This window comes from Anas acuta, chromosome 15 (assembly GCF_963932015.1).
Source record: "Anas acuta chromosome 15, bAnaAcu1.1, whole genome shotgun sequence".
NCBI classification, from domain to species: domain Eukaryota; kingdom Metazoa; phylum Chordata; class Aves; order Anseriformes; family Anatidae; genus Anas; species Anas acuta.
In genome coordinates, this window is record NC_088993.1 from 15,647,914 (window position 1) to 15,672,251 (window position 24,338).

Genomic DNA, 24,338 nt, shown 5'->3' on the forward strand with positions numbered 1-24,338 from the left:
AACTGCACCCAGCACAGCGTGTTTGGACAGCAATCCGACAGCTCTCGGCTTCTTTTAGAGAAGGAAGAGGAGTGAGAATTGTAATCTGCGAGCTCATTGAAAGAAAAAACCAAGCACAACAAACCGGGGGAGCGCGGGGCGAGCGGCGGCGGCTGGGAACAAGGCGTGCTTTTGTTTTGCTGCTGTCTCGGGGAGGCATCGCTGGCAGCGCCACCAGAAGCACAAAGCTTCCAAAATGAAACCTGGAGGGAATCGCTTCCCACCCCGAGGGATGCTAAAACGTAAAGTGCAACTGGATTTTGTGCTATGAGCCCTGCACGCAGCCCTAAGCTTATGGAAGAGCAGGGGGACGCAGGCAGGAAAGCAGAAGGCTAGCAAAGCACATCGCAGCATTAAAACCCTCCACGATAACTGAGAATGAAGGAAACTCCTTTAAACCACTTACTGGTGCTAAAAAATCTGCCAAAACCTGAAGAAACGGATCAGAAATCCCTGCCCTCACTGGATGACGCTCCTCAAAGAGCTCCCGTCCAGGCGGCCTGGCAGATGCCACCCAAATCACATCAAACTTCTGCCCTTCGCCTCCTCGGCCTCAAACTCTCCGTGTTTGGACCAGAGCTTCTGGGTTTTGAGGCCACGGCCCTCTGCAAAACGTTCTGCTTCGATTCCCAGAGGAACCAGTCCCCTGTCACTTCATAATGGAGCATAGCTGGAGGCTGGGCTACACGTGGCCATATATTATATTGCACATAACGCCCTGAGCGAGGCGTTAGGATTACTGCTGTTTATAAAATAAATAAGGAAAATTAAGAGGACGGCTTTGCTGAAGAGGACAAGTGAACTCAAAGCGCGTTCGACAGTCTCCGTGCTGCGGGAAGCGGGGGCAGCGTGTCCGTCCCCACCACCCGTGTTTCTTCAGCACCTCCACGCAGGAGGGGATGGCAACCACGGGTGAGGTGTGGGGCCCTGCAGGGGCAGAGCCTGGGCTTCCTCCCATGGCCCTGCTCACCCGAAACCAGCCTTGCCCCAGCCTCACAGGGTCGCCACGCTGACACGAAGCCCCCCGACACCACCAAAGGGTGATCACCACCACCACGTTTCGAGCATTGGGATGAAAACCGAGCGTACCCCAACACCCTCCCTGCACCTCCATACGTCCCCGGGAGGTTTCAACGCTTGGGGACAAAGAGGAAGGAGACGACCAGGATGGGGCAAACACCAACACAGCTCCCCCCTCCACCAACCCCCCCCCCGAGCAGCCCCACAGCCCTCTGCCTCCCCCCAGAGCCCCCTGAACCCCCCAGGACCCCCACAGAGCCCTCCAGGACCCCCCAGTTCCCCACCTCCAGGCCCTCCCCAGACCTCCCCAACACCCCAGAGCACCCCTGGCACCCCCTTGACCCCCCAGGCTCCCCAATTCGTGGTGCCTCACCACCCCCAGAGCCCCCTATAGCCCCCCATTTCCCCCTCAAACCCCCTACCGCTCCCCACAGCCCCCCATTTCCCCCTCAAAGCGCCCTAACGCCCCCCACAGACCCCCATTTTCCTCCAGGGACCCCTAATTTCCCCCACAGCCCCCTATTTTCACCCAGGGACCCCTAACGCCCCTCACAGCCCCCATTTCCCCCTTATTGTCCCCTCAAAGCCCCCCACTGCTCCTCAGAACCCTCTATTACCCCCCACTACCCCTCCTAGGCACCCCAATTTCCCCCCTATTTCCCCCTGGAGCCCCCTATTTCCCCTCAGAGCCCCCCTAGAGCCCCCCATTTTCCCCTCATTGCCCCTCAGAGCCCCCTATTGCCCCCCATTTCCCCCTTAATGTCCCCCATTACACCCCTAAGACCCCCCATTTTCCCCCAGAGCCCCCCATTTTCCCCCCATTACCCCTCTAAAGCCCCCCATTACCCCCCAAGACCCCCCATTTTCCTCCAGAGCCCCCCATTTTCCCCTCATTGCCCCCCATTACCCCCCTAAAGCCCCCCATTGCCCCCCTAATCCCCCCCATTACCCCCCATTGCCCCCCAGGACCCCCCATTTTCGCCCCCTTTCCCCCTATTTTCCCCCCTTTTCCCCTCCCGGCCGCCCTACCCAGGCTCTGCCCCACCGGGGTGCTGAAGGGGTTCCCCAGCAGGAACTCCATCTTGGGATGACAACAAACAGCGGCCCGGCGGCCCGCCCTCCTCCCTGCCCCCTCCGCCGCCCTGACTGACAGCCGCCCGCACCAACCCCCGCTCGTTTTGCCGAGCGCGTCCCGCCTCCTCGCATCCCATTGGTCCTCTCCCGCACGCCCCGTGTTCCTATAGGTCGAGGCGCGCGCCCGTCACTGTCAAGAGAACGCCCCGCCCCCGCGGTGGTCCCCGCCCTTCCCACGCCCTCTGCTTGATGGACAGCAGGGGCGCTGCTAGCGGCACTCCTCATTGGGCGACGTGCACTGCGTTCTGCAACACTATTGGCCAAGTGCGACGTCAATCGTACGCTCCTCCTCCCGCCCCCGGGGCACGCTGGGGGGCGCTGATTGGCTGACACGGTTTTCTCGCGCACTGATTAGCGGCTCGCCCTTCCCACCCCTCTCCCGGGTGGTCACGTGACTTCCCCTAGCAACCGCTTCCCGGGCTTCCTTAGCAACCGGGGCAGGGGGCGGCGGGGCCTGGTTCTGGGCCTGGGCCTGGGCCTGGGCTCCGTGAGGGGTCTGGGAACGGCAGAGGCAGGGAATAAACTGTGCCTGGTCCCGCAGGGAAGGAGTCTGTGTGTGTATGGGCTCCATCTGACAGCCTTTTCTGGGGATCTGCATTAAATATCTTCACAAAACTGCTGTGCTCTTTATAATTCTCCTTTTTCTGCAATTTTTTTTGACTTTTATTATGAAATCGGTGTTTAAAACTCAGCAAACCGCTGCTGTTAATTATCTGCTGTAAATACTGTGTAATTGCTTTGTAATTCAAACTTTCCTATAAGTTTAAACATACCTTTTAAGGCTAAATGTAAATGGTGCCCAAGGCCTTAATTATGCCCTCTTCACGAAGAGGGATTTCAGCAGCAGGTGCTGGGCCGTGGCTGTTACAGGCTGTGCCCAGAGCTTCTCCCCTGCTCTATTTATCTGGCCAGAATCTAACATTCTCCACAAAAAAACCCTCAAACGTGGTGAGAAGGCTGTGCCATTTATCATAAAGTCACACCAGTGACCTTGTGATAAAAGTCAAGTGCATCCTTGACATCAGCTATGAGGCGTTAGGTCTTAATACTTGACTGTGGTCTTAATTCCTTGGTGTTATCGTGCCAGCTCAATGAGCATTAGAAATAGCAGCCAGGCACTGGATTTAATTTTTCTTTTTTTTCTGTCCATTAAGGCTGATATCCTCTAAAAATGAGTCAGTCGTACAACAGCATCAAGCCAAATGTTATCGACGATGAAATGCTTCAGAAAGCAGTTGAAGAGCAATGGCCAGAGGACATAGGGAGACTCGCCAAAAGTGAAGGTGTTGACCTCAAAAATGTGATGGAACTACAGCTCGGTTTTAGAAGTGAGTATCAGAACATATATATGTTTTTTAATTCGCTTACCCTCCAATAATATTAGGTGGCTACCCAGCAATTAAACAATAATGATCAGCTTGGGTTTGTTAGGTGAAAAATAATGTCGGGACTTAGATTTTTAGTCACGCGTGTATGAAGTAGTTTCAGTTGAGAGGACTGGGTGGCTTTGCTTGTGGGCAGCTTTGAAGCTGCTTGGCTTTATGCTGCTCTTGTCAGTGCTATTCTTATTTAACATCTATATTGTGGTGACACCTACAGGCCACAGGCCTATTGGGCCCTTCTGTACGTGGCCAAATGAAATTTTGGGCAGGCTCTGCCAGCTCTGGTGGCTATGTGAGAGCTACGTGGCAGATTGTGGTGATTACACTTCAATTTGGTAGCTTCCTCTGGCCATCGGTAACGTTATCAAAACTCATCTCTTACTGCCAAACTAGTCGTAAACTTGCATTCAGAAAATGAAAAGAAAGAACATTTGGTTTGATATTTGAGCATTTTGGGGATATATAATTTCATGGACAAAATTGTTGGTTATTCGTTGCGTGCTCCAGTAAAATAATGCACATATTGGATGAGCTCCTTAGGACGTGCTCTCAATTACCTGATCCTGCATGTATTTCTTTACAAATACAAGAGAGAACTGTGTGACCATTTTGTGGGTGCAATTGAGTGCTCAATAAACAACAGCACCTAGTGAAACCTGCTGGGAAGCCATCGCGGTGAAAAGAATTGGGAGCAAGAGTTTTCTGTATTTTCTGTCACCTTGGTCCTAACGTTTTGCTGTAATGCCTACCAGCCTGCCCTTGTGGTTCTGTTTTTGGAGAAAGCTAAATGCGGTGATATTGATCAGTTCTAAACTGCCACCCTCACAGAAACATTAGATCCCAACTTGTTCTCCTGCGAAGAAAATCCCAGGAGCAGGAGCGTGAATTACAAAAGCAGTAGCTGGCCAGCAGTAGCCTGAAAATACAGCAAAAAAAAGCAGAGTTTCATCCCAAACCTTGCTTTCAAAGCTGGAAAGGAAAATAAAGGTCAAGGCCTCCTAGTAGAGGATTCATAAAGCCACTGTAGAGTGCAGTCAGCATCCCCTCAGTGGCTCGTTGGCATCGCTGATGAGCAGTGTGTGCTGGTGCAGGACACTGAGGTTAACTGGGCTGCTCCACTGAAATCACATCCAGCCAGTGGACCTCTCAGCTCTCTAGGGCAGTAATCACATTGTTGTAAGCTGCTAAAAATCATTTTTGAAGTAAGACTGGGTGTTTTTCCTTAGGAAAGGTAGTACGTCTGTTAAACTGAAAGCTGCCTCACCTAAAAAGCAGTTTTATTTTTTTTCCTGTGCCTTTAGATATCCTGCAGATTGATAATCTGTGGCAGTTTGAGAATCTGACTAAACTGCAGCTGGACAACAACATCATTGAGAAGATAGAAGCTCTGGAGAGTCTGGTTCACCTTGTCTGGCTCGGTAAGATGCAGGCGTATGGGGCTGGATGCCTTCTCAGGTGCAAAGCAATCTGTGATAAAGCCAGGACGTCACATTCCTCCTCAAACACAACTGATAGGAGCTTTCCCAGGGAAGGCTGTTAGCTGTCGGTGTGTTTCCTCATTTGACTGTCAAATGTCAAAAGGCATGAATATCAGTACTGCACAAAAATCCTTCAAATGTTTAACAGCCTGGTTTTAATACATTTGGTGTGGCAGGAACAGGAAGCTGCGATTTCAAGGCTGTCTCCAGGTTTTGTACTCATATTTCGAGGTGACTTTCGTAAATATTTATGGAAACTCCCCTGTGACTTAGAAATCTGTATGCTGTTTTCAAAGGTAATGCAAGCATTTTGGAGCATGGAACCCCCTGAAAGACAGTGCTGTCTTCAACCCTACAAGCTTAAGGGCTTGTTGCCTTTGTTGTCCCCAAAAGCACCTGTCCTTGTAGTCTTACCTGACTACTTTCAGCCAAAAACTCAGGACAGGGACAGCAGCATCACTCAGCGATGCGGGCTCTGATGCTGGGCAGATCAGTGACCTTGCTGCTACAGATTCCTAGCTAACAGCACTCGCTGGGAGCTGCAGCTTTGTTATTGGGTGGCAGTGTAAATATATCCTCACTTGCCACTGAAAATAGCATGGAGGCTTTGGCTCATAAGAACGTCTTGAAATGTCTAATGAGTTCTTCCGCCCTGTTGTCTGCACCGTTCTACTGGGCAGATGACTAATGCACTTGTGAATCAACAGCTGATCAGCACAGCGTAAGCAGAGTGTTTTGAAGCACTCTCATGGGTTTCAGCTTGCCCAAAGGTTGCGGTGGTTCAGCAGCTGCTGTGTGAATGCCTTAGCCATCCAGGGACTAGGGTGATGCAGACCTCGTCACTGCCTTTGGACTCCTGAAACACTCAGTACTGACTGGCCCGAAAGCAAAGGCTGCCCTTATCTGTGGTGAGTGTAGGCGTTAGGATGGAAGTTCTGGCAGGATGAGATGAGGAAATATTAATGAATGAAATAGGTGCAGTGAGCATGTCTCTGTTGACAGGAGGGTGGTTGTGAGCGTGGAGCTGACATATCTTGGTCTGGGGGAATTGGTATGGCAGGCAAGAGCCTGAATGACAAGGCAGGGAATGTCAAACTTGTCACAGAAATACCACCCTTGTAAGGGCCTTTCCCTGCCTCTTTTCTTGTATTTTGGTTTTCCCCATAAGGTAGAAATCACTATGAGGTTGTTTATGTGGACTCTGTGTGGAATGTCTTCATCCTTATATAAGAGTTGTGTGGGCAGTTGTAAGGAGAAGTGTCTGGTGCTTCCTAACCCAAAGAATGACGAATTTATGCTCACCCTGTCCTGTGGGACACTGAACACCCCTGAGGAAAACATTGTGTATAGACTCCTAAATCATGACCCAGGCTAAATGCAAGGATTGGATCAGGGTATTCTGTTAGAAATGATTTAACTTTTGCTTGTAAAACTTTTGATTTCTATACTCTTCCCCAGACTTGTCCTTCAACAATATTGAAGTAATTGAGGGCCTGGATACCCTTGTCAAACTGCAGGACCTAAGCCTCTACAATAACAGAATATCTAAAATCGAGCATATGGACACGTTACAAGAGCTACAGATTTTCTCCATAGGAAAGAATAACCTGACTGCTCTGGAAGATGTGAGTGCTCCCTGTCTTTGCAATTGTTCCTTACCAAAGGATCAAATATTCTAAAACCGGTGGTTGCCATCTGAGCAAGGGAAAATTCTCCTTAGGATTTCACTTTGTCTAGAGTCTAAGTTACAGTTTTGCAGGTTTAAAGTGCTTATTTCAGCTTTTTCTTGTGTACATTATTCGCTCATCAGGGCCTGGCTTTGCTACTGCTGTCATCTGTGGGGAAAGTCCTATTGGTTCCCATGAGAGCTGGAATAGGAATAAGCAGCAACATTTGAAGAAAGGAGGGAGCGAAGGCTAGGATTTGTTAAGGGTTCTTTTTGAGGGCAGTTTACCAGTATGAGATCCGTGATTTGTCCCTCACCCTAAGACTAAAGGCCTCCTTCATACACCCATCATTTACACATTCACGATGCCTCTTTTAAGTTTTTCCTTTCCCCAGAGCATTAGAAACGTGTAATTTAATCTCGCCTGTGTTTGGCAGCTGAGCGGGATACGTACTGCAACAGAACTGTGATAAGAGCAATGAATTTCAGAACCGTGTGTTTCCATGGCGCTGGGAAGCACGGCATCTCTTTCCCGTCGGCACAGGTGGTTTATCTCAGGAGGTTTAAGAAGCTGCGCACGCTGAATCTCACAGGGAACCCTTTCTGCGAAGAGGAGCAGTATGTGCTGTTTGTTGTTGCTCACATTCCAGATCTGGTATACTTGGACTTCAAACGCGTGAGCGACACCACAGTAAGTATGTCTGCATCTCCCTCTCGTGAAATTGGGCACCAAATTGCAGAGCATTTGCTTTGTTGGTATGCCTGCAATATTCTAGCATGTGGGGAAGCTTCCTCGCAGAAATTAGACCTACGGAAACGTGCAGTGTTTATTCCCTCTTCACCTAACAGCTGTGAACCTGCAGGCCAGATTCTATCAAACCTGGCAGAGAGGTAGAGGTGTCAAAGGTATTGTGTCTTCACAGGTTTTCTGAAAATCAGCAGCTGTCTGTGGGAGAGGGGCCCGGTTAATACTGCCGCAGAGATGCTGCAGTGTGAGTGCAAGACTTCTCAGAGATCAGTCTTGAGACAAAAGTCCTGAGGAAAGCAGGCTTGGTGGTCCTGCTGCTCACGGAGCAATTTGTTTCAGTAGTGGACTGACAGATTATCCAGGCAAGGAAGTGCCATCCGAACGCATTTCCCATTCCTGATTTCTGAAAACAGGACCATACACCAGCACTGGTAGCCCATGGGACTGCTTTTTGATCCCAGGACTGAAGGGAACACAGAAGTTTGTTGTTGTTGTTATTTGTAATAACCAAAGAATGTGATTAATTCTAAATTTGCTTGGTACAGAGCAGGAGCTGTACTTGGAACATGCACTACTCTTACCATAGGACTGGAAGGGCTTTCCAGGTCACTGAGTCTAGTCCCTGCTTGTACAGCCTGTATGCCCTAGAATTGCACAGTTAAGTTTGTCAAGCTTCAGTGGCAAGCTAATTAGGTTCTTGCCCCTGCTACTACCTTGCCATCCACTCCTCGGATGAGCCATCTCCTCCCCGGTAGATGTATTAAACTCAGTAGTAAATCCAGTCAGATCTCAAATTCAAAGTCAAAACAGGGAGTCCTGCTAAAAACAAACAAAGGAAAAAATGAACAAAACCCCTAAAGATGAGGAAGCTGGTAGATTAAAAATTGCTTAGGACTGAATCAGTTCAGATGCGTTGAATGCAAAGGCAGAGTAATACGTCAACAAAACGTGGGGCGAGGAATGGATTAGAAACTTCGTAAGTAGTTTAATAAAAAGACCACAAAGAAACGGAGGTGCAGATGTAATTTAGATGCCCTTTATACAAAGATGGAAAGCTTACGCTTAGATTTGTTGGGCAATGCTGGGTAATCTGATCAAATACCCTCTTTCTTTGTGTTTCTCAGCGAGAACTTGCTGTTTCAAAGTATCACTATCTCATTGACCCTCTGGAACATGAGGAGGCTCAGGCCCTGGCTCAGCTGGAGGAGAAGCTGGCAAAGCAGAAGGAGCTGGAGTACCACGAGGTGCGTGTTCTTCAGCTGGTTGTGTATTGTCTCAGGAGAAAGATGTGCAACAGATGCTGACTTCTCCTGTACCTGCTTTAAGTTTTAATGAGAGGTTAACACCAACTGTGCTAAAACTAAGGCTAGGATTAATTTCTGATCTCCGAATCTCTTTTGAATGAAAACAGAAACTGCCGTGAGTACATATGATGCGGGGGAGCATAATTCTTTTGGCTGAACAATGAAACTGCAGATATAGACCCTGAGAAGCTCTATAGTAAATCATACCCCGGGATCTTATCAGCCTGATGGGAGATTAAGAAAATTACACATCTGAGGGAACTGTTAGTGTTCTCATGGTGCAGCAAGTTTGCTCCTAAGTTAATGTTGGTTTTGTTTAGTTTTGTTTTATGGTTTAAGTCTCCAGGGCTTTGAGATTGTTATAATGCTATGAACAGACTGAAAATAAGGCCAGGAGGAGGGGTACTTTCAGTTACAGTCTGGCTGTGTGTTCCAGACTGCTAGAAGACCAGACTGGCTGAAGAGCAGGAGGAGGTTAAGTGACAGGAGGGACACCAGCAGCTCTTTCCTCCTAGCCTCCCCGAAGCCCACTCCTTACCTGCAAGGCTCAATGGTCTTGCAATACATGGTAGTGTGTCATGGTGCTTTATGTAAGATTAAATAGTGTTTTCTGTCCTTAGGCTAGAGTTCTAGCAGTAAAGCCACATGTGAACCAGGATGGCTCTCAGGCCAGTGGCAGGGTGCTTTCATGACCTGGTGGTAAATCGGTTGTTGTGGTGTGACTGTGTCTGCATAGATCGTTACTCCACAGCCCACCGGTGTTCCTCTGCTGGTAAAGAGCTTCTAGGAGAGACACATCCTAAGGAGTGGCAGAAGGTTAGCACTCTTTATTTTACTTACATTGCTCTGATTCTTTTCAAAGAGAGCCTTTGTTGAGTACCTGAATGGATCATTCCTGTTTGACAGTTTGTATGCAGAGGATACAGAAGCTGCCAAACTGGCTTACCTCCCTGGAGTGGATGACCTGCTGCAGGCATATCCTTCCTGGGTTTAAAAAACCTAGAGCTAAAACCTAATGACTTGAGTTAAGAAGGAGGTGCATCCGCAGGGACTCTTCATCCGTTGCTTTTGTCCAGGACTGAAAGCTACATTGATCTAAGATCTGAGACTTTCTGTGCTCAATTTTGGAACGGTGCCAGAAAAACACTGCGAGACCATGAGACCACTGACAGCTTTAAGGCTTGATATCTCATGAAATATGAGGGCTACAAACAAATGGTTTGTATTACTGGCAAGCTGGCCAGCCCAGCTTGAAACAAGCTATTTGTATAACTGCTCGCTTCTGTCAGCGACAGGTCATGAGATTCCAGCGTTTCAAGCTCTCCCCATTGTAATTACCATATTCCTTTCCCTTCACTTGAATCAAACATAATTTCAGTAGTCTTCTTTTCTGACCCTTCAAGAATCAAGGCTTTGTGCTGTCTCTAAGTCTGGAATCCACTTAAAGTTTAAAATGAGCTGTAAGATAAATCTCTGTCAGTTAGATTGTAAGAGCACAGTTGCTAAAATCATGTTGAAATTGAAGTGGTAGGAGATGGGAACAGACTAATCAGAATTATATGAGTTGCATATCTCATGACCTGCCAGAGCTGGCTACATGAAGTTTTCAGGCCAGCACATTTTTCTGATCATTGCTCCTACACGGGGGATCAGAAAGCAGACACTTTTATTTTTTTTTATTTCTCATTCAGATTAATAGAGCATTGTCAAGGCCAGTAACTTGACCTTCCTTAAAATTGCATTACACTGTTGGGGAAAAATGCATCATGGCTTAACTACAATATACTCCAGAAACAATTCCATTGCCAAGATAATAGCAGAAGAAAAATTGACGTTATTTTTGTGATGCTACCAAGTCAGTAGTTTATTCTGTGCTCTGGCTGTAGGCTCCAAAGCTGTATTTATTAACTCCACAGACACTGTATTCACACTTGTGAAGACGGATAGGGTTGTACGCTTCATTCTGCTGCTGTGTCACAAAAGAGTCAGAGATGTGTATGTATTTCCTTTTTGTCCTCAAGGCCTTTTTCCCCTCAAGCTGCTACAGCGTTCTCCATACCCCTAAGGCAGCAAAATCCTATGCAGAGAATGTGATCCAGTCCTGCCACAGACAGAATAGGAGGAAGTCTGGTGCCAGCAAGAACCACAGGGTTTACATAACAGTAGCTTGTAAGTCGTTGCCCAAATTTACAGAGCTAGAAATGCTTGTTGCTCCACTGAACAAACAAAATACCTTGACTCTGGTGTCACATACAGGAAAGATTTTGTTTCAGTTTGTGAGAACCTATTTAACTATGGTCTGAAAGAGTATGAAAAACGAGAAGCTGAAGTCTCTGAGTTCTACGAAGGCCTTCATGAAGTGTTAACAGCCAACCAACAAGAAGGGAGTAAAATAATCCTAGATTTTGAAAATCAGAACAAAGAGGTAATTTTCTTTATACTTTTATTAGTTTGTTATATCATGTACTAGCTTTCAGTTTTACTGAGAACTAGGGTAACTCCATTAAATTAGGATTATGAACCTGGATTTATAGTGCAGGACCAGGAGTCAGTGCCTGGTCCCTAATTGCCGAGTCACAGGATGGCTGGGGTTGGAAGGGAGCTCTGCAGGACATCTGGTCTGATAAAAAATATATATAGCATGTGTATTAAAAGTATCAATCTGTACCAAGAAGTTATGTTAGCTAATACTCTCAGACACATGTTCTAATTTTTTGGGTGGTCCTTTGGGGACTCAGGAGTTGGACTCGATGATCTGTGTGGGTCCTGTCCAACTTGGGATATTCTATGATTCTAATATAATGTCATTAACATGAGGTTTTAGGGCTCTATAAAGGAAAAGGATTTGGGGTTTGAAGTTTCAGCCCCTTCATCAAACCACAGCCAACACGGACAGCTTTTATCTGTGCTGGAAATGGAAATTTAGTGTAGGACAAAGTTAATATGCCATAGTGTTATCTCGTTGTCCATGAGATACCTGTCTGTTGTCCAGGTAAATGTTCATCAAGGCTTTACTGGGGAAAAAAAAAGATGGTTAAACATCTCATTGCCACACAGGAATTGCTGGTCTTTATGAAAATGAAAATGCTGACCCTGTCCATTCAATGTTTTTGATTGTACTGATTTAAAAAAAAAAAAGGGTTATCAGTGTTAACGGCACTTGTCTTCTCTCTGAGGCCTCCAGCTGCTCCTCCTTCATTGAAAAATAGGGAAGAAAAGGAAATTGCAGGTTATTCAGCTTGTTTTCAAGTCATTTTCTCATTCAGTTCATTTTGCCAACAACAGTTCAAAGAACTTTGAGAAAAATCAGGTAAATTGTTGTAATGCGTTTCTAGTCCTGTTTTAAAGCAGAAAAATCTTTTTTCATTCTGCTCAACTGCAGCCATCCATTGTGGCTGCTCAGGGCGTAGCTTCTAGCTGGATCCCCATGTAACCAGGTATAATAGATGGATCATTATTTTGTTTCCACAGGAAAAAAAAAAAATCAAGGGGGCTAAAGCCTGGTAAAACTGTCAGCTGAGCAGAACGAGTCCCTGACAACTGACACCAGGCAGAGTCACGAGCGCTCGCTCTTTGAAAACCGGGTCACATTTATTTAGGTGCCTTGTCACGAGCTGGCAGCCTGCTGAGTCACCGTCCCCAGGTCCTTGAACCCTGCTGACTCATGCTGGCAAACGGGCTCTGGCAACTCCAGTCGGGATGTTAGCTGGCAGATTTGCCAGAAGGCAACTGATGGAGATTGATATGCATACTCGGTTAACTAGCACTTGATTCCCAACAGATCCTCTGTAATAAATATATCTAAATAATATATATTTGTGGCTAAGGACAGATTTTGACAGTTCATCTTTGTTTGGTAGCCAACAGACTCAGCCATGGCAGGACACGGTGGTCAGGGTGACAGTTTTCACATAAATACTGGAAGAGTCAGCACCCAAGATGAGCACTGTCTTTTAACAGTCATTTAAAGCTGATGGAGAAGTTTAAAAAGTGCAAAGGTCCCAGCAGACTGGAATTTGTCAACCGTTCTTAGGGGCTGTTTGGCTGGCTGTAATCCTTTCACGCGAGCTTGGACAACCTGTAAAATAACACTGCTCTCTGAAGCTGGTGAGGGAGCAAAGAAGCATTAAAGGCCTTGACCTTTAAAGTTCCTGCTTCTAGAAGTGTGATTTGGGTGGCTTGGGAGCTTTTGGGGACCTCCCATCTTCCTTATGGTAGGAAAGAAAATATCTTGCTCTTCCCCACTTTTAATGCTGCAAAATTTGGATAATCGGTTTTCAGAAACAAGTCTTGGCAATGCTTTTGGTAAGAATTCACTCTTTTAGCCTATTCTGTTTCCTCTCAGGAGGATTGGATTAGACATCCCGAGATGTTTATTTTTTCCTCCTATTAATATTTGATTTGAAAATAGATTTGAAAATAATATGTTGCTCAGCACAAGAGGATTTTTTTTTTTTGATCCAAGAAATAATAAATCTTGCCTGATACAAAACTGACGTCAATATTTAATTCTGAAGGGGCAATAAATCCATGCTGTAAGAGGAAGTCAGGCAATGATAGGTATTCCATACTCAGAATACTAAATCCTGACCCCGTGGAAGTCAATCAAGATTCTCCTTGACAGGAAGGGGATCAGGATTTAGGCCTGCATTTCTTTTTCAGAGTAATTGTTAATCTCTTCTTCATGGCCAGCAATGTCAAGAATGTAATATATAATATATATTTTACTTGAAATGTGTCAGAAGGGAGCCAAAGTTGGAAGCACAGAAAGGGCAAAGTCATCTGGTGACTGGAGGATGAAGAAGTGTTTTCACCAGTGTCACTGCCTTGCACGGGATCGTTTACCCAGGAGCATACCTCAGCACTGTTGCCTTCCCAGTATGTAAATCCGGAGACTTACTGAATCATCACATTTCATTTCAGCTAATCAGCAGCAGGAACTTTTCTCACATATGTAACAAGTTAATTAAATTGCAATGGAGTGCTGAACACAAACTATAAGTAATTTATGTATCTCTGTGTTTAGAGGCTGGATGAGATTCATCATGCCACTACTTACAATATTGCTGAGTCGAAACGAGCGGAGTACAACGAGGACATACTTCAGCTGTCAGAGACGCTCATGACCTTGGAAATACAAACAGCTGACCAGCTGGAGGTAAGGTTCAAGCACATACCTGTTAAGCCTCCCATCCAGGATGCAAGGGGGTCGTTTTTCTGTTGCTGCACCCCTCTGCATAGTAGCCCATTGCACGAATAGGGACGTACAGTTCTTCCAGTCAGCCTGATGTTCTGTCTAAATTTCGGGCTTTCTTTGCTCAGGGTTGATCTGGGTGGTGTCAGGCCCTGGAAATTGATACGCTGCAACAAGTTTCTTTTTCTCAGAGCAGAACATGGTATTTCCCTCACATCTATCCAAGCTGATTCCCAAAGCTTTAGAGAAAGGGAGCTGAAGTTGTTCAGTCATTTCATAGGACTGAGTACAGAAGTCTCTGCATGGTATGGGATATGCATTTGGGATTCTAGAAGTGTAATTCTTTGAAGCTGATCCTCGCTATGAATAAGATTACACACGTTCCTGCTCAGCTTACCGCATTTGCTTGCATAATAGCTGCCTTTTTTCTCCCCAGACTTCTCCTCAAAAACTAGGGCAGGGCTCCTAATGTGCATCTTCATTTAAAAACAACAACAAACAAAAAGCCCTAATCTATTATAAGCTAACAGGCAGGATCTGCAGCCTTTATGCAAGCAGATGCAGCAGTTTACTTCTGTGAATGTGCGTGACAGAAAGCAGGAGCTCAAAATGGATTCCTTACTGCATCAGGATTGCGCCTTTTAATGCTTTCTGAATTGCTCCTAATATATCTGCAATCACTGGTGGAAAGATCAGAAGCATTCCTGTGTGCATGCCCTTCTGGATTTACAGGATTTGGGTGGCTGTAACTGTTTTATCAAGACAGTAAGTGCAACACTTAACAGATTCTCCGGCAGCCATTTTTGAGAGAGGCACTAGGCAGCAGCAATTTTAGTTTCTGAGGACTAAAACAAAAGCTGCAGCAAGCCTAGGCACTGCTTATTGCCTCTGACAAGAGGCTTTTCAGATATACAAGGAGACTGCAGCATGGCAGCGTGCAGGAATACAGCACGCTCTGTGCGTTACGTGAGGGTTCAAAGTGATCGGCTGACTCGCTCCAGAGACCAGGTAAGTATCATTCAGTCAACTTCTCTCTAGCGAGCTGATTCTGATTTTCTGTCCCTGAATGAGAAAAGAAACTCTTGCAACTTTCAAACAATTTACATGCTTCAGGCAGTTCATTTTCTGACTGTGCTAATAACAGCAGTGAGTCCAATTTATAATCAATTTTAGGTGCTTCCTAGATTCCTTTTTGTGTTCAGGAAAGTGTTCATTGTAACGTTTCCTCTTTTTTCCTTCTGCTAAGGAACTAATAAAGGATTTTGAAAAAAACATTGCTGTCATAGCATCAACATTCATTGAAAACGTTAAAGGGATATATCCTTTTGACAGCGTGTTGGTGTGGACGTCTGAGGGAGGTACGTATGCCTCACTCCTAAATCCAGAACTGAGCCCTTGGAATAGAACCGGATTATTTTTAGTCAACAGAAAAGCCATTTTCCCAGCTTTGCAGGAATGGCCATTTAAAGTGCCCAAAGTCTGTCTTGGAGACTTGGAAAGCACAAAGGGCTCTGGCTAAGTTCTCCTGTACTGAAATTCTGTAGGACTTACACAGCTTTCTCCCCTGTAAGAATCTTGCTTTTTTTTTTTTCTTCAACCACGCATGACACAACTCCTAGAAGACCTGGCTAGGCTGTCTTCTATGTGCTTTCTTGCCACAGAAGTACCTGCAGTTCTTCCTGAAGCTTCTTTAAATGGCCTTCATCTTTGTGTTACGGATGTCTTCTGGAACAAGGTGAGATAAGAACAGCGAAGTACTTCAGTGACAGTTTACCCTATATAAATAAATCTGTTGGCGTGGTGCAAATAATTGGCATATTCAGAGCTTGGCTTTTATCCTGAGAGGCCTCCCTCAGTTTCCTCCGCAAACCCAGGCACAGTCTCAGTGTAATATACAGCAGCGAGGATGAGACCTGATGTGAGCTGTGATTAAGAGCAGAAAGTGCAAATCCTGACATCACAGCAGCTTCTGGCAGCAGCTCGGCTGTTTCCCTTGGAAGCCTGCTGTGAGGACAGAGGACACCAGAGTGCTTTTCTGCATGCCTGCATTAGGCCTGGCAGCTCTCTTTCACATCGTTGCTTTTTCCAAGCCTCAGCTTCTCGTTACAGGAGGTCCAGTTTCATCTCTCAAAGTGAATGGTGTGCTCAGCTTTTTCCTTAACCGTCTTCTATACGATGGCCCAGTGCCGGGACCTGGAAAACCGTCACCATGAAAAACTGCTAGAGATCTCCATCAACACCCTGGAGAAATCAGTCAAGAATGAGCTTGATGAGGATCTTCCAGATGACGTTCATGAGGTGAGGGCACCAAATAATTCACCTCCACTAAGGAGTCAGCAGGAAGAGAAGGCCACAGCCTTTTCTCAGACAGGGAGGGATTTCCAGGAGGCTCAATACAGCTAGAGCTAGGTCTAAACCAGAACGTAGCTTCCTTAGAGGAAGTCCCAGCTGCCTGGCTGAACCGCAGTGCTGCTGGGCATCTCTGCTGACTAGGACAGAGGATGACTGCACTGCAGGTTTCCCTGGGCTCTGCAAGAGCTGGTGGCAGCAGCCCAGGAGAGGTGCTGAGCAAATCTCTCTTGCCTCCAGCACAGCTCTTTTCTCTGGCTGATTTCCAGACAGCCCCAACCCAGCAGGCACTTAGGCAGCTTCCCTGCTGCACTTGAAGCTGGTTTTGTTCAGATTCTTCCTGCTTCTCCCACAAGACCCCAAACGCCACTTTATTGCAGGGGGGCTCTGTTTGCCTCGGTGATTTCAGGAGCAGCCCCCACCCGGAGGTCTCCCACCCCTTAGCTCTTCTGGAGGCAGGACTCGACATTTCAAACGCAGCCTCCCACCGCAGCCCCAGTCTTGCTCTGATCTCAGGGGTCCCAGGAGCCTTTCAGAAAGCACAAAGATTGTTGCAGTGCTCCAGTCAGCAATGCTGCTGACCTTTTTGCCTCTGTTATTCCTTCGCTTAGTGGCTAATTGACTTGAGTTTTGCATTCACTGTGTTTTCGCTCGGTCCGGATTATCCCAGCCCCCCTATTACTCTGGGTAATCAAGAGCTGACAGACACAAAACAGACCCCTCAGTCCCCCGGGGGAGCTCCCTGCTTTATGGGCTGTGCAGATGGCTGCAGTTACGCACCGTTGCTGTGCACCCATTTTGCCTCGCTGCCATCCATTTCCACAGAGAAGCAATCTTCATTTGTTCAACAGCTGCACTTGGCTGCAGGAGGAGAGCCATTACGCTTTAGCAAAGCCACCCTCTATTTAGAGCCACGGGAGAAGTCACTGCTTTGATTAGAAGCTGGGACTCTCCAAAATGAAGATTTACAGCCGGCGGCAGCAGCGCAAGAGACCCTTCCAAGTGCGATTTTCCACTTCCCCCAGCTGCTGGGGTGGGCGAGCTGGAACTCACGCAGCCCTGCTCTGACAGCAGCTGCCCGCAGGGGCAGCCGTGTGCTGCGAGGCAGCGAGCCCACAGCAGGCATCTGCTCCCTGCTCTAGCAGGTAGGGCCAAAGGTGCTGCCTCAGTTTCCCCATCTGCAGTAGGGAGAACGTCCCAGCACAGCGAGGCTCCAGCACAGCGAGGCTCCGTGTCCCTGCAGAGGATAAAGCAGTGAATTCATCCCGATGAATTTTTCAGAAAAAAAAAAATCATCATCCTGATGAATTTTTCACAATTTCGGGGCTTTGTCGCTCTGAAACACGGGTCCTGTTTTCTTCCCCCCAAGTGCTGCAGTTTTGCTGCTCGTTCTGAGCTCTGATGCTTTCGCTGTGTGCCCACCCCCCTCCCCCTGATCCTCTCACGTTGCCTCCTAGCTTCTGGTGGACAAAACCACCCTCGTCAACATGGTCAACGCGTCCCACAGCGTCCACCTGCTGAAGATCAATATGCGGGAGTGTGACATCCTCACCAACGCCTATCGCTGGCAGGCTTCGGTGACGGGGAAGGTAAGGGGCCTCCGTGCTCACGTGGGGCTGGGGCATGGCTGCTGGTGGGGATGCTGCTGCAGGAGACGCTCCCTAAGCTCTGCCGGAGCCCTCGGTGCTGCAGCCAGGGGCGCTGGGCAGCCTGTGGGTGCACTGCTTTGGCTTCCATCTCTTCAGGCTTTCCAAGATGAGATCGACAGGAACCGCAACCGTGTCAAAGAGATTTTCCAATACATCGACAATCTCCAGGAGCAGCTGGATAACAGTCTCCAGGAGCAGCTGGATAGCATAGTGCTCGTGGAGCCGCCAGAGTAGGTGTGCCAGGGGCTGGACAGCTGCCTCTGGGTGCGCACAGGGCAGCCCCCGCAGCACAGCACCCAGCAGGGACGGCTGCCCCTCTGTGCCTGAGCTGTCTAGGACATTTCAGGCTGAAGGCGTGCTCCTTCCCTCCCACATTAAGCTGCAAATAAAAGATACTCATTGCCTCCAGAAAAGCAGATGAAGCTTTGTCTCTTCCATCCCATTGGCACGGAGCCCATTCGGTGCTCAGACCTGGTCGCAAGGGGTTATGGCTCAGCTGTGAGCTGATTGAACCAAATCAGCGCAGCGCATCACGCCTGAAAGCTTTAGTACCTGCGAGCAGTGACAGGAACCTGTGAGCCGCAGGCAGCCGGGGAGAGGAGCGCTCTCCATCAACCCACCCCCAGAATAACAGCAGGTTTCCAGCTCAGCAAGCACAAGGCTGGCTGGGGCTCTGCGTGCCTAGGAGCCTTGTCTTCTCGCCACCTCTTGCAAAAGCGGCTTTCTGCAGCGTGAACAGAGCAGCCCCCAGCTAGCAGGGAGGGAAATCAATGGTTCCACAGGAGCTCACACACTGCTGCTCACAACAGCCAAGCGAGGAGTCATTAATTCCCCTCCTTGCTCGGTGACAGCAGCTGCTCCGCTCACATGTGGGCAGCTTCTGAGAAATGATGCTGGCCAGGGCGGTACTGCTTGAGGCAAGCAGCAAGGAAAGAGGTGGGAAGGTTAAATGAAAGGGTGGCTGCACACGAGCTCTGGGGAGAGGCCAGGTCTCCCAAAAGCCCTGTAGCTGGCGCTGCCTGACGTACAGGTTTAGCTCCGAGTGCCCTGCGCTTCTGAAGATGGCTGGAGCCCAGCTTTTCCCCCGGTCTCATTCCAGGGCTGCATAAATCAGCTCCCTGCTACTCCTTGGCTGCAAAGACAGGGCACCGAGCACAGAGAGGCTCACAGAGAGATGCAGAGGGAGCAGCTCTGTTCGGTAGCTACTGCCTGTTCGGTTCTGCTCCTGTTTTTGTCTGCCTGCAGCCATTCCTGCACCTGCCTAGAGCCTGGCACCTTGGAACCCACACCGCGGTTTGGCGATTAAAACAAAGAAACACTCGGCAGCATTGGCTTTCTGTATCTAGCAGGGGCGTGCCTTTAATCAAACAGAGAGACCCTGGTGTTACACGCAGGCACACTGAGGGATGAAGAACAGATGCAGCCGAGTCTGTTTTCAGATTTCCATAACAAGTGCGTGTCAGGAGCTGGCAGCTCTGAAGACATGTGGCATATGCTGGGTGTGTCTGTGCCGTGCCCTGCCCAGGAAGATGCTTCTTCCCTGGGAGCTCATCAGATGAATTCCAGACAGCGGTAACGGACAGGGCTGCTGGCTCCAACACGCAGAGGGAGCTCACCTTGACCTTTCCTCCTCGTGGGCTCAAAACTGCTGGTGCTGCACCGCAGCAAGCAGTCTGAGCAGGGAGCTGCTCCCAGAGCTCCTCAGCTCCAGGCTGATCCCAGAGGTGTGGTGGCAGCGTGGTGGTGGTGACCGTCCCTGGGTCACAGCAGCGACTCACAGCTGTGGGTTCTCCTCCTCCGCCCGGCCCGGCAGCCTCAGTCCTGCAACAGCTTGTGTTTTACGGTGGAGCTCTCTGAGCAGAGGTGAACAAAGAGAGTCCCAGCGGCCGCACGAGCGCGCAGCTCGCACAGATCGTAGTCGTGGGCCCACTCCACCTTGCCCCACCGCTGAATCTGAAGGAGAGGAGGAACGGGAGTCAGTTCAGAAGGGGATTATGCACCCAGCTGCTCAGCCTCCCCTTTCGTGTTTGTGAAACATGGCAAGCTGCCCAGGAGGTGTGCCGATTGCTGACCGCTGGGGTAGGGAGAACTCCAGAGGAGTAAGGTGGAAGGACACGCTTCATCTCTAGTGGGCTCTGAGGCAAAACCCCTTAGGGGAAGATGAAAAGATTCCCATCAATTTCAGCCGCTTTGGGGTCAGGGAGAGCTTCACGCCAGGCCAGTTTCCAGCCCGTGCTCTCACAGCAAGCGAGCTATTAGTTTGGTGTCTAGCAAGGCCTCCAGGCTGGAAAACCCACAGCAAGAGAAGCCATCCACGACTTTGCACTCCAGATTTCAGGGAGAAAATCAGCCATCTGGGTTCTGCACAAGGAAACTGGCAGCCCCAGGAGCACTCCGGGCGGCTGTGCCCGTCACACTGCTCTGCAGCAGCATGCTCCAAACCCTCTCAGAGGGGGAGGCTGGCGGAGTGGAACCTCTCCCGTAATAGCAGGCCCTTTCCTTGCCAGTTATTTGTGGTGGGGGATGCGTTTGTCCTGCTGAGATGATTGCTCTGTGAATTATAGGGTTGTTCTGCACCAATTTACCTGGTATTCTTCCTCCAGCCGAGACAGAAGCACGGCTTTCTCCACGGTAATGTGCCTGTCAATCAGGCCCATGGACAGAATGAGAGATTTCAGCTGGGTGATTACGTATTCTATACCTGGAAGGGAATAAACCCAAAACAAACAAAATTCAGGGCTGTTTTCTGCAGCGTTACAGCAGCATCTTTGCAGGCTCTGAAGGGACAGTTGAGACGTGGTACCTCCTCAGGGAGGTCACCAGGCCAGCGGCAGCTCCTGCTCACATTTGGACTCCTAAGAGCCAAACGTGCTTTTAACAGCAGGCACAAAGCCCCAGTGACCTTGAGGCCACGATCATCTCAGCACAGCAGCAGGAGGGGAAAAAAGCATCGCAGCTTTTCTCTCCCACGGGGAGCAGCCTCTCCTGCTCTAGTGCAGCGCTCCCCCAGCCCAGCCCCTCTCACCTTGCAGAGCCCACATGTTGTAGGAGGCCAGGTGGCTGCTGAAGGTGTCCCTGGTGCTGGCTGGGATGTTTGGCCCCATGATGCTGGTGGAGGAACCGATTGCCACGTTGTACCTGCAACCATCACGCACAGCCCCTTAGGAAAGCACTGGGCTTGTGGATCTCGGGGGTTCTGAGGCACGAGTGCTAAAGCTGCTGGCCTCAGGAGGGCAGGGCACGAGTCAAGAGAAAGATCTTCAACCTCTTACCTTTTCTCAGCCCAGGCGACGATGGGATCCCATTCGTTTCTCTGCAGCTCTGCCAAGGCAGCTGGCTCCTCCACGCGATAGCTGGGACACGGCACAGCAAAACCCCGCTGGGTATCAGGAAGGAAACCGAGCCCTCCACAGACCCCAGGACCTTTTGCCCACCCCATGGTAGCAGCTGCAGCGAGCAGGAACGATCCCCTCACCCTTCCCCGAGTTCAGAGTTTTTCCTTGTTCTCCTAAGGATGATTCTACCTTGCTATGTAGCACAGCAAAACATCCAACAGAAAAGTGCAGCAGGCAGCCCGAAGCCAGCCACAGGAAGGTTTAGTGGAGCAGGGGACGTGCCCCACTGCACCTTCCTGCACCTTTCCAGAACTGGAGTGCCAGGGGATCAGGCTGACAGATTCTCCCAAGCCTTTCTGCTGTTAGCTTTTCCCCAAGGAAACATTAATTTCTTGCTGCTCCTGCCCAGCAAGGACACCTCCAAAACACTTCAACAGGGGAGCAGATCCCTGCCCTCCCTCACGCCTCTGTCCTGTAAGTGCGTGGAGTTGCTTGAGGTTGCAAACACGGGAATGCCCTACCTAATCCAAACCCCTGGGGCCAAACCAGAACCCTGCAGTGACTTGCTTATGGCAGACGTTTCCCCTCGATTCTCCCAACCACCTTTCCAAACACCTCGCCCCTGTTGCAGAGGGTGCCCCGCTCTCATACCAGACGGTGTCGGTCTCCAGGAACTTCACGGCTGCACGGATCAGCTGCGCTTTGCTTCGCTGCGTGGGATTGTCCAGGGCTGTGTTGCACAGCGTGGTCTGCGGGACAAAGGCAGTTTAAGGCACTGTTACTCAAGACTCGGGGAAGCAGCAGCTGCCGTTGTACAAGGCTGAGCAGAAGCAGAGGAATTTGGGGCAGACAAAGAGCTGAGGAGCTCAGGTAGAATGGAATTGTAGAGGCAAACATGGCTCACGCAACAGGAATCTTCTTTGGAGGTTCTGCCTTTGGAGCCAGCCCATCAAACACCACGGGGCAGAGCTCAGGGACTTCCCCAGAGCTCATCCTCCTTCCTGCTTCCCCCCGCTGTCCCAAATAACGCCCTCCAGCCCCTCCTCAACCCCCCCCCAGTGACACAGCCAGCACCTAACTGCTCTTACAGCTGCGGGGCCCTCCCAGTGCCCAGCTCTCTCATCCCCACTTCCAATGGCATCAGGACGAGCTGCTCTCTCCGTGTTCTGTGTCTGGACACCATTTTTAAGCCCCAGTGATTTCGTGCTCACCAGGTGCATGGTGTAGAACTTGATGGTGTCTTTCTGGGAGTCCCATTCCGTCGCCACTGCGATGGCCAAAGCCTCGCTGGGGACGGTGAAGAGCTTGGCCTGCGGCGTTTTCAGCTTGCGGTGGTCCAGGTTTATTTCAAAGCCTCCTGGGGAATCAGAGCAGAAATCCTGGCGAATTAAAGAGGAGCAGGCACTGGGGAACAACAGACAACCCCGTGGAGGGGAACGAGGAATCAGCAGCTTCCCACCAGCAGTGTGCTGACACTGCTTTCCCCCTAACGACCTTGGAAACTTTCCCTCCGCGTGGTTTTGCTATGGATGAGGAAAGGACGAAGCAGGCTGGTGACAAACGCCCCGCTCTGCATAAACCAGGGTTGCAGGCGTGCTGCTGGCCTCGTGGTGATGACCCCTGGCCGAGGAACCAGGCCCCTGCGTGCCCCAGAAGCCGAGCTCACCTTCTCCTTGTGAGATGCTCACGTTCTGGTAAAACCTCTTCCTCTCTGGGGGGGAAAAACAGAGGTGTTGAGAGCGGATCAGAACAGAGAGAACCCCTGGTGCTATCACGGGCCTGGCCTCGTCACAAAATCATGCTCCTTCAGCCACATCCAGGCCCGTTTTCTGCTTCAGGGAGCTCCGCTCAACCGGGGAAGCGCCCTGAAAGTGGTGGACGCCCCCAGGGCTGCTGCCAGGATCGCCCACGGGTCACCTGTGGGGTCTGGTGGCCCCACAACGAGCCCCCGACACCCTCAAAGTGGCTGTCCCCACATCCACAGCTTCCCAGCAAGATCCGTCAAGGGGACAGGCAGCCCCCTGTAGGCCAGAGTCACCCCTGGGGGGTCTCTGTCACTTCCCACCCCCCAAAAAAAAACAAAAAAACAAACAAAAATATTAGAGAAGAAGCACAGTGAGGCCACGCGGCTGGGCCTGGGTGTCAAGGGAAGGCTGACTCCGAGACCAAAATGAGCACCCATTATCTTTCTAAGGGGATTTTTACCTTTTTTGGGGTGGATTTTACTTTTTAAAGGGGGATTTTATCTTCTTTGGGGAGGATTTTACCCTTTTTAGGGGAGATTTTACCTTTTTTTTTTTTTTTGGGGGGGGGGGATTTTACCCCTTTTAAGAGAGGGTTTACTTTCTTTGGGGGTGGATTTTACCCTTTTAGGGGAGGAATTTTACCCTTTGGGGGGGGGCATTTTACCTTTTTTGAGGGGAGAGGATTTCATCTTTTGGGGAGGATTTTATCCTTTTTAAAGGGTATTTTGCCTTCGGAGAGGGGCATTTTAGCCTTTTTTGAGGAGGGATTTTACCCTTTTTGGGGGGGATTTCGCCCTTTTTGGGGAGCATTTCACGCTTTTTGGGGCACATTTCACCCTTTTTGGGGGCGCATTTCACCCCTTCCCCCATTTCCCCCCCCCCCCCCCCCAAGCCCCCAAACCCTACCCCCATCCCCCCCAGTACAACCCCGAGGAGGATCCCACCAGGAACCCCCCTCAGGACCAACCCTGTCGGACCCTCCCCATCCCCACACCCCCCCAAAACCCCCTCAAGCCCCCCAAAACCCCCCAGAACCCCCCCAATCCCCCCTCACCTGCCGGCGGGGCATACCCGCGCCCCCTCCCCGTCCCCTTGAGGACACCGGGGGCCGGCCGGGGGGCGCAGCCCAGCAGCAAGCGACAGCAACGACCCCTCCACATGGCGGCGGGGACACGGAGGGGACCCTGAGGGGACACCGGGAGCCGCCCCCTCCCCCCTCAGCACAGCCCCGTGGGCGCCGCCATCTTGCCCGCGGCGCCGACCAATCCCCGCCTCGCGCGCGGTTTGGCCCCTCG

The 24,338-nt window shown here is 49.9% G+C and overlaps 3 protein-coding genes across 9 annotated transcripts in view; 1 reads left to right on the forward strand and 2 right to left on the reverse strand.

The window, feature by feature from the left end:
- The window catches only part of TOM1L2 (target of myb1 like 2 membrane trafficking protein), a 49,149-nt gene extending 46,945 nt beyond the window's left edge, over positions 1 to 2,204 (reverse strand). For all 4 annotated transcript variants that reach the window (XM_068699620.1, XM_068699619.1, XM_068699618.1 and 1 more), the window contains exon 1: positions 2,089 to 2,204. In XM_068699620.1, coding sequence (XP_068555721.1) covers positions 2,089 to 2,140 — 52 coding nt within the window. In that variant the 5' untranslated portion in view covers positions 2,141 to 2,204. The remainder of the gene's footprint in view (positions 1 to 2,088) is intronic.
- Positions 2,205 to 2,588: 384 nt separating this feature from the next.
- DRC3 (dynein regulatory complex subunit 3) lies at positions 2,589 to 18,379 on the forward strand. 4 transcript variants are annotated; one of them, XM_068699614.1, is made up of 13 exons: positions 2,589 to 2,747; positions 3,348 to 3,521; positions 4,877 to 4,993; positions 6,512 to 6,678; positions 7,264 to 7,410; positions 8,592 to 8,711; positions 9,634 to 9,745; positions 11,021 to 11,196; positions 13,798 to 13,929; positions 15,212 to 15,282; positions 16,140 to 16,263; positions 17,772 to 17,903; positions 18,060 to 18,379. In XM_068699614.1, exons 2-13 carry the CDS (start codon positions 3,365 to 3,367, stop codon positions 18,195 to 18,197), a joined length of 1,593 nt encoding a protein of 530 aa, XP_068555715.1. In that variant the 5' UTR covers positions 2,589 to 2,747; positions 3,348 to 3,364; the 3' UTR covers positions 18,198 to 18,379. The 4 variants fall into 4 exon arrangements, with proteins under 4 accessions (XP_068555715.1, XP_068555718.1, XP_068555716.1 ...); XM_068699615.1 differs by having other exon boundaries at positions 2,591 to 2,751; XM_068699616.1 differs by having other exon boundaries at positions 2,594 to 2,687.
- A 917-nt stretch (positions 18,380 to 19,296) lies between these two features.
- Positions 19,297 to 24,328, reverse strand: ATPAF2 (ATP synthase mitochondrial F1 complex assembly factor 2). Its single transcript, XM_068699628.1, has 8 exons — positions 24,098 to 24,328; positions 22,965 to 23,009; positions 22,510 to 22,655; positions 21,950 to 22,047; positions 21,236 to 21,316; positions 20,989 to 21,101; positions 20,549 to 20,664; positions 19,297 to 19,916 (listed from the first exon to the last, which is right to left on the reverse strand). The coding sequence occupies exons 1-8, from the start codon at positions 24,201 to 24,203 to the stop codon at positions 19,779 to 19,781; spliced, it is 843 nt and encodes a 280-aa protein (XP_068555729.1). The 5' UTR covers positions 24,204 to 24,328; the 3' UTR covers positions 19,297 to 19,778.
- Positions 24,329 to 24,338: the final 10 nt, after the last annotated feature.

Coding starts and splice junctions, on each gene's coding strand:
- ATPAF2 (XM_068699628.1), bottom strand. CDS start 24,203: ATGTGGAGGGGTCGTTGCTGTCGCTTGCTGCTGGGCTGCGCCCCCCGG. Junction 23,010..24,097: donor CGGGTATGCCCCGCCGGCAG/GTGAGGGGGGAT, acceptor TTTCCCCCCCAG/AGAGGAAGAGGTTTTACCAG. Junction 22,048..22,509: donor AGTTCTACACCATGCACCTG/GTGAGCACGAAA, acceptor TTTGTCCCGCAG/ACCACGCTGTGCAACACAGC.
- DRC3 (XM_068699614.1), top strand. CDS start 3,365: ATGAGTCAGTCGTACAACAGCATCAAGCCAAATGTTATCGACGATGAA. Junction 11,197..13,797: donor TTGAAAATCAGAACAAAGAG/GTAATTTTCTTT, acceptor CTCTGTGTTTAG/AGGCTGGATGAGATTCATCA. Junction 15,283..16,139: donor ATTGAAAACGTTAAAGGGAT/ATATCCTTTTGA, acceptor CGTCTTCTATAC/GATGGCCCAGTGCCGGGACC.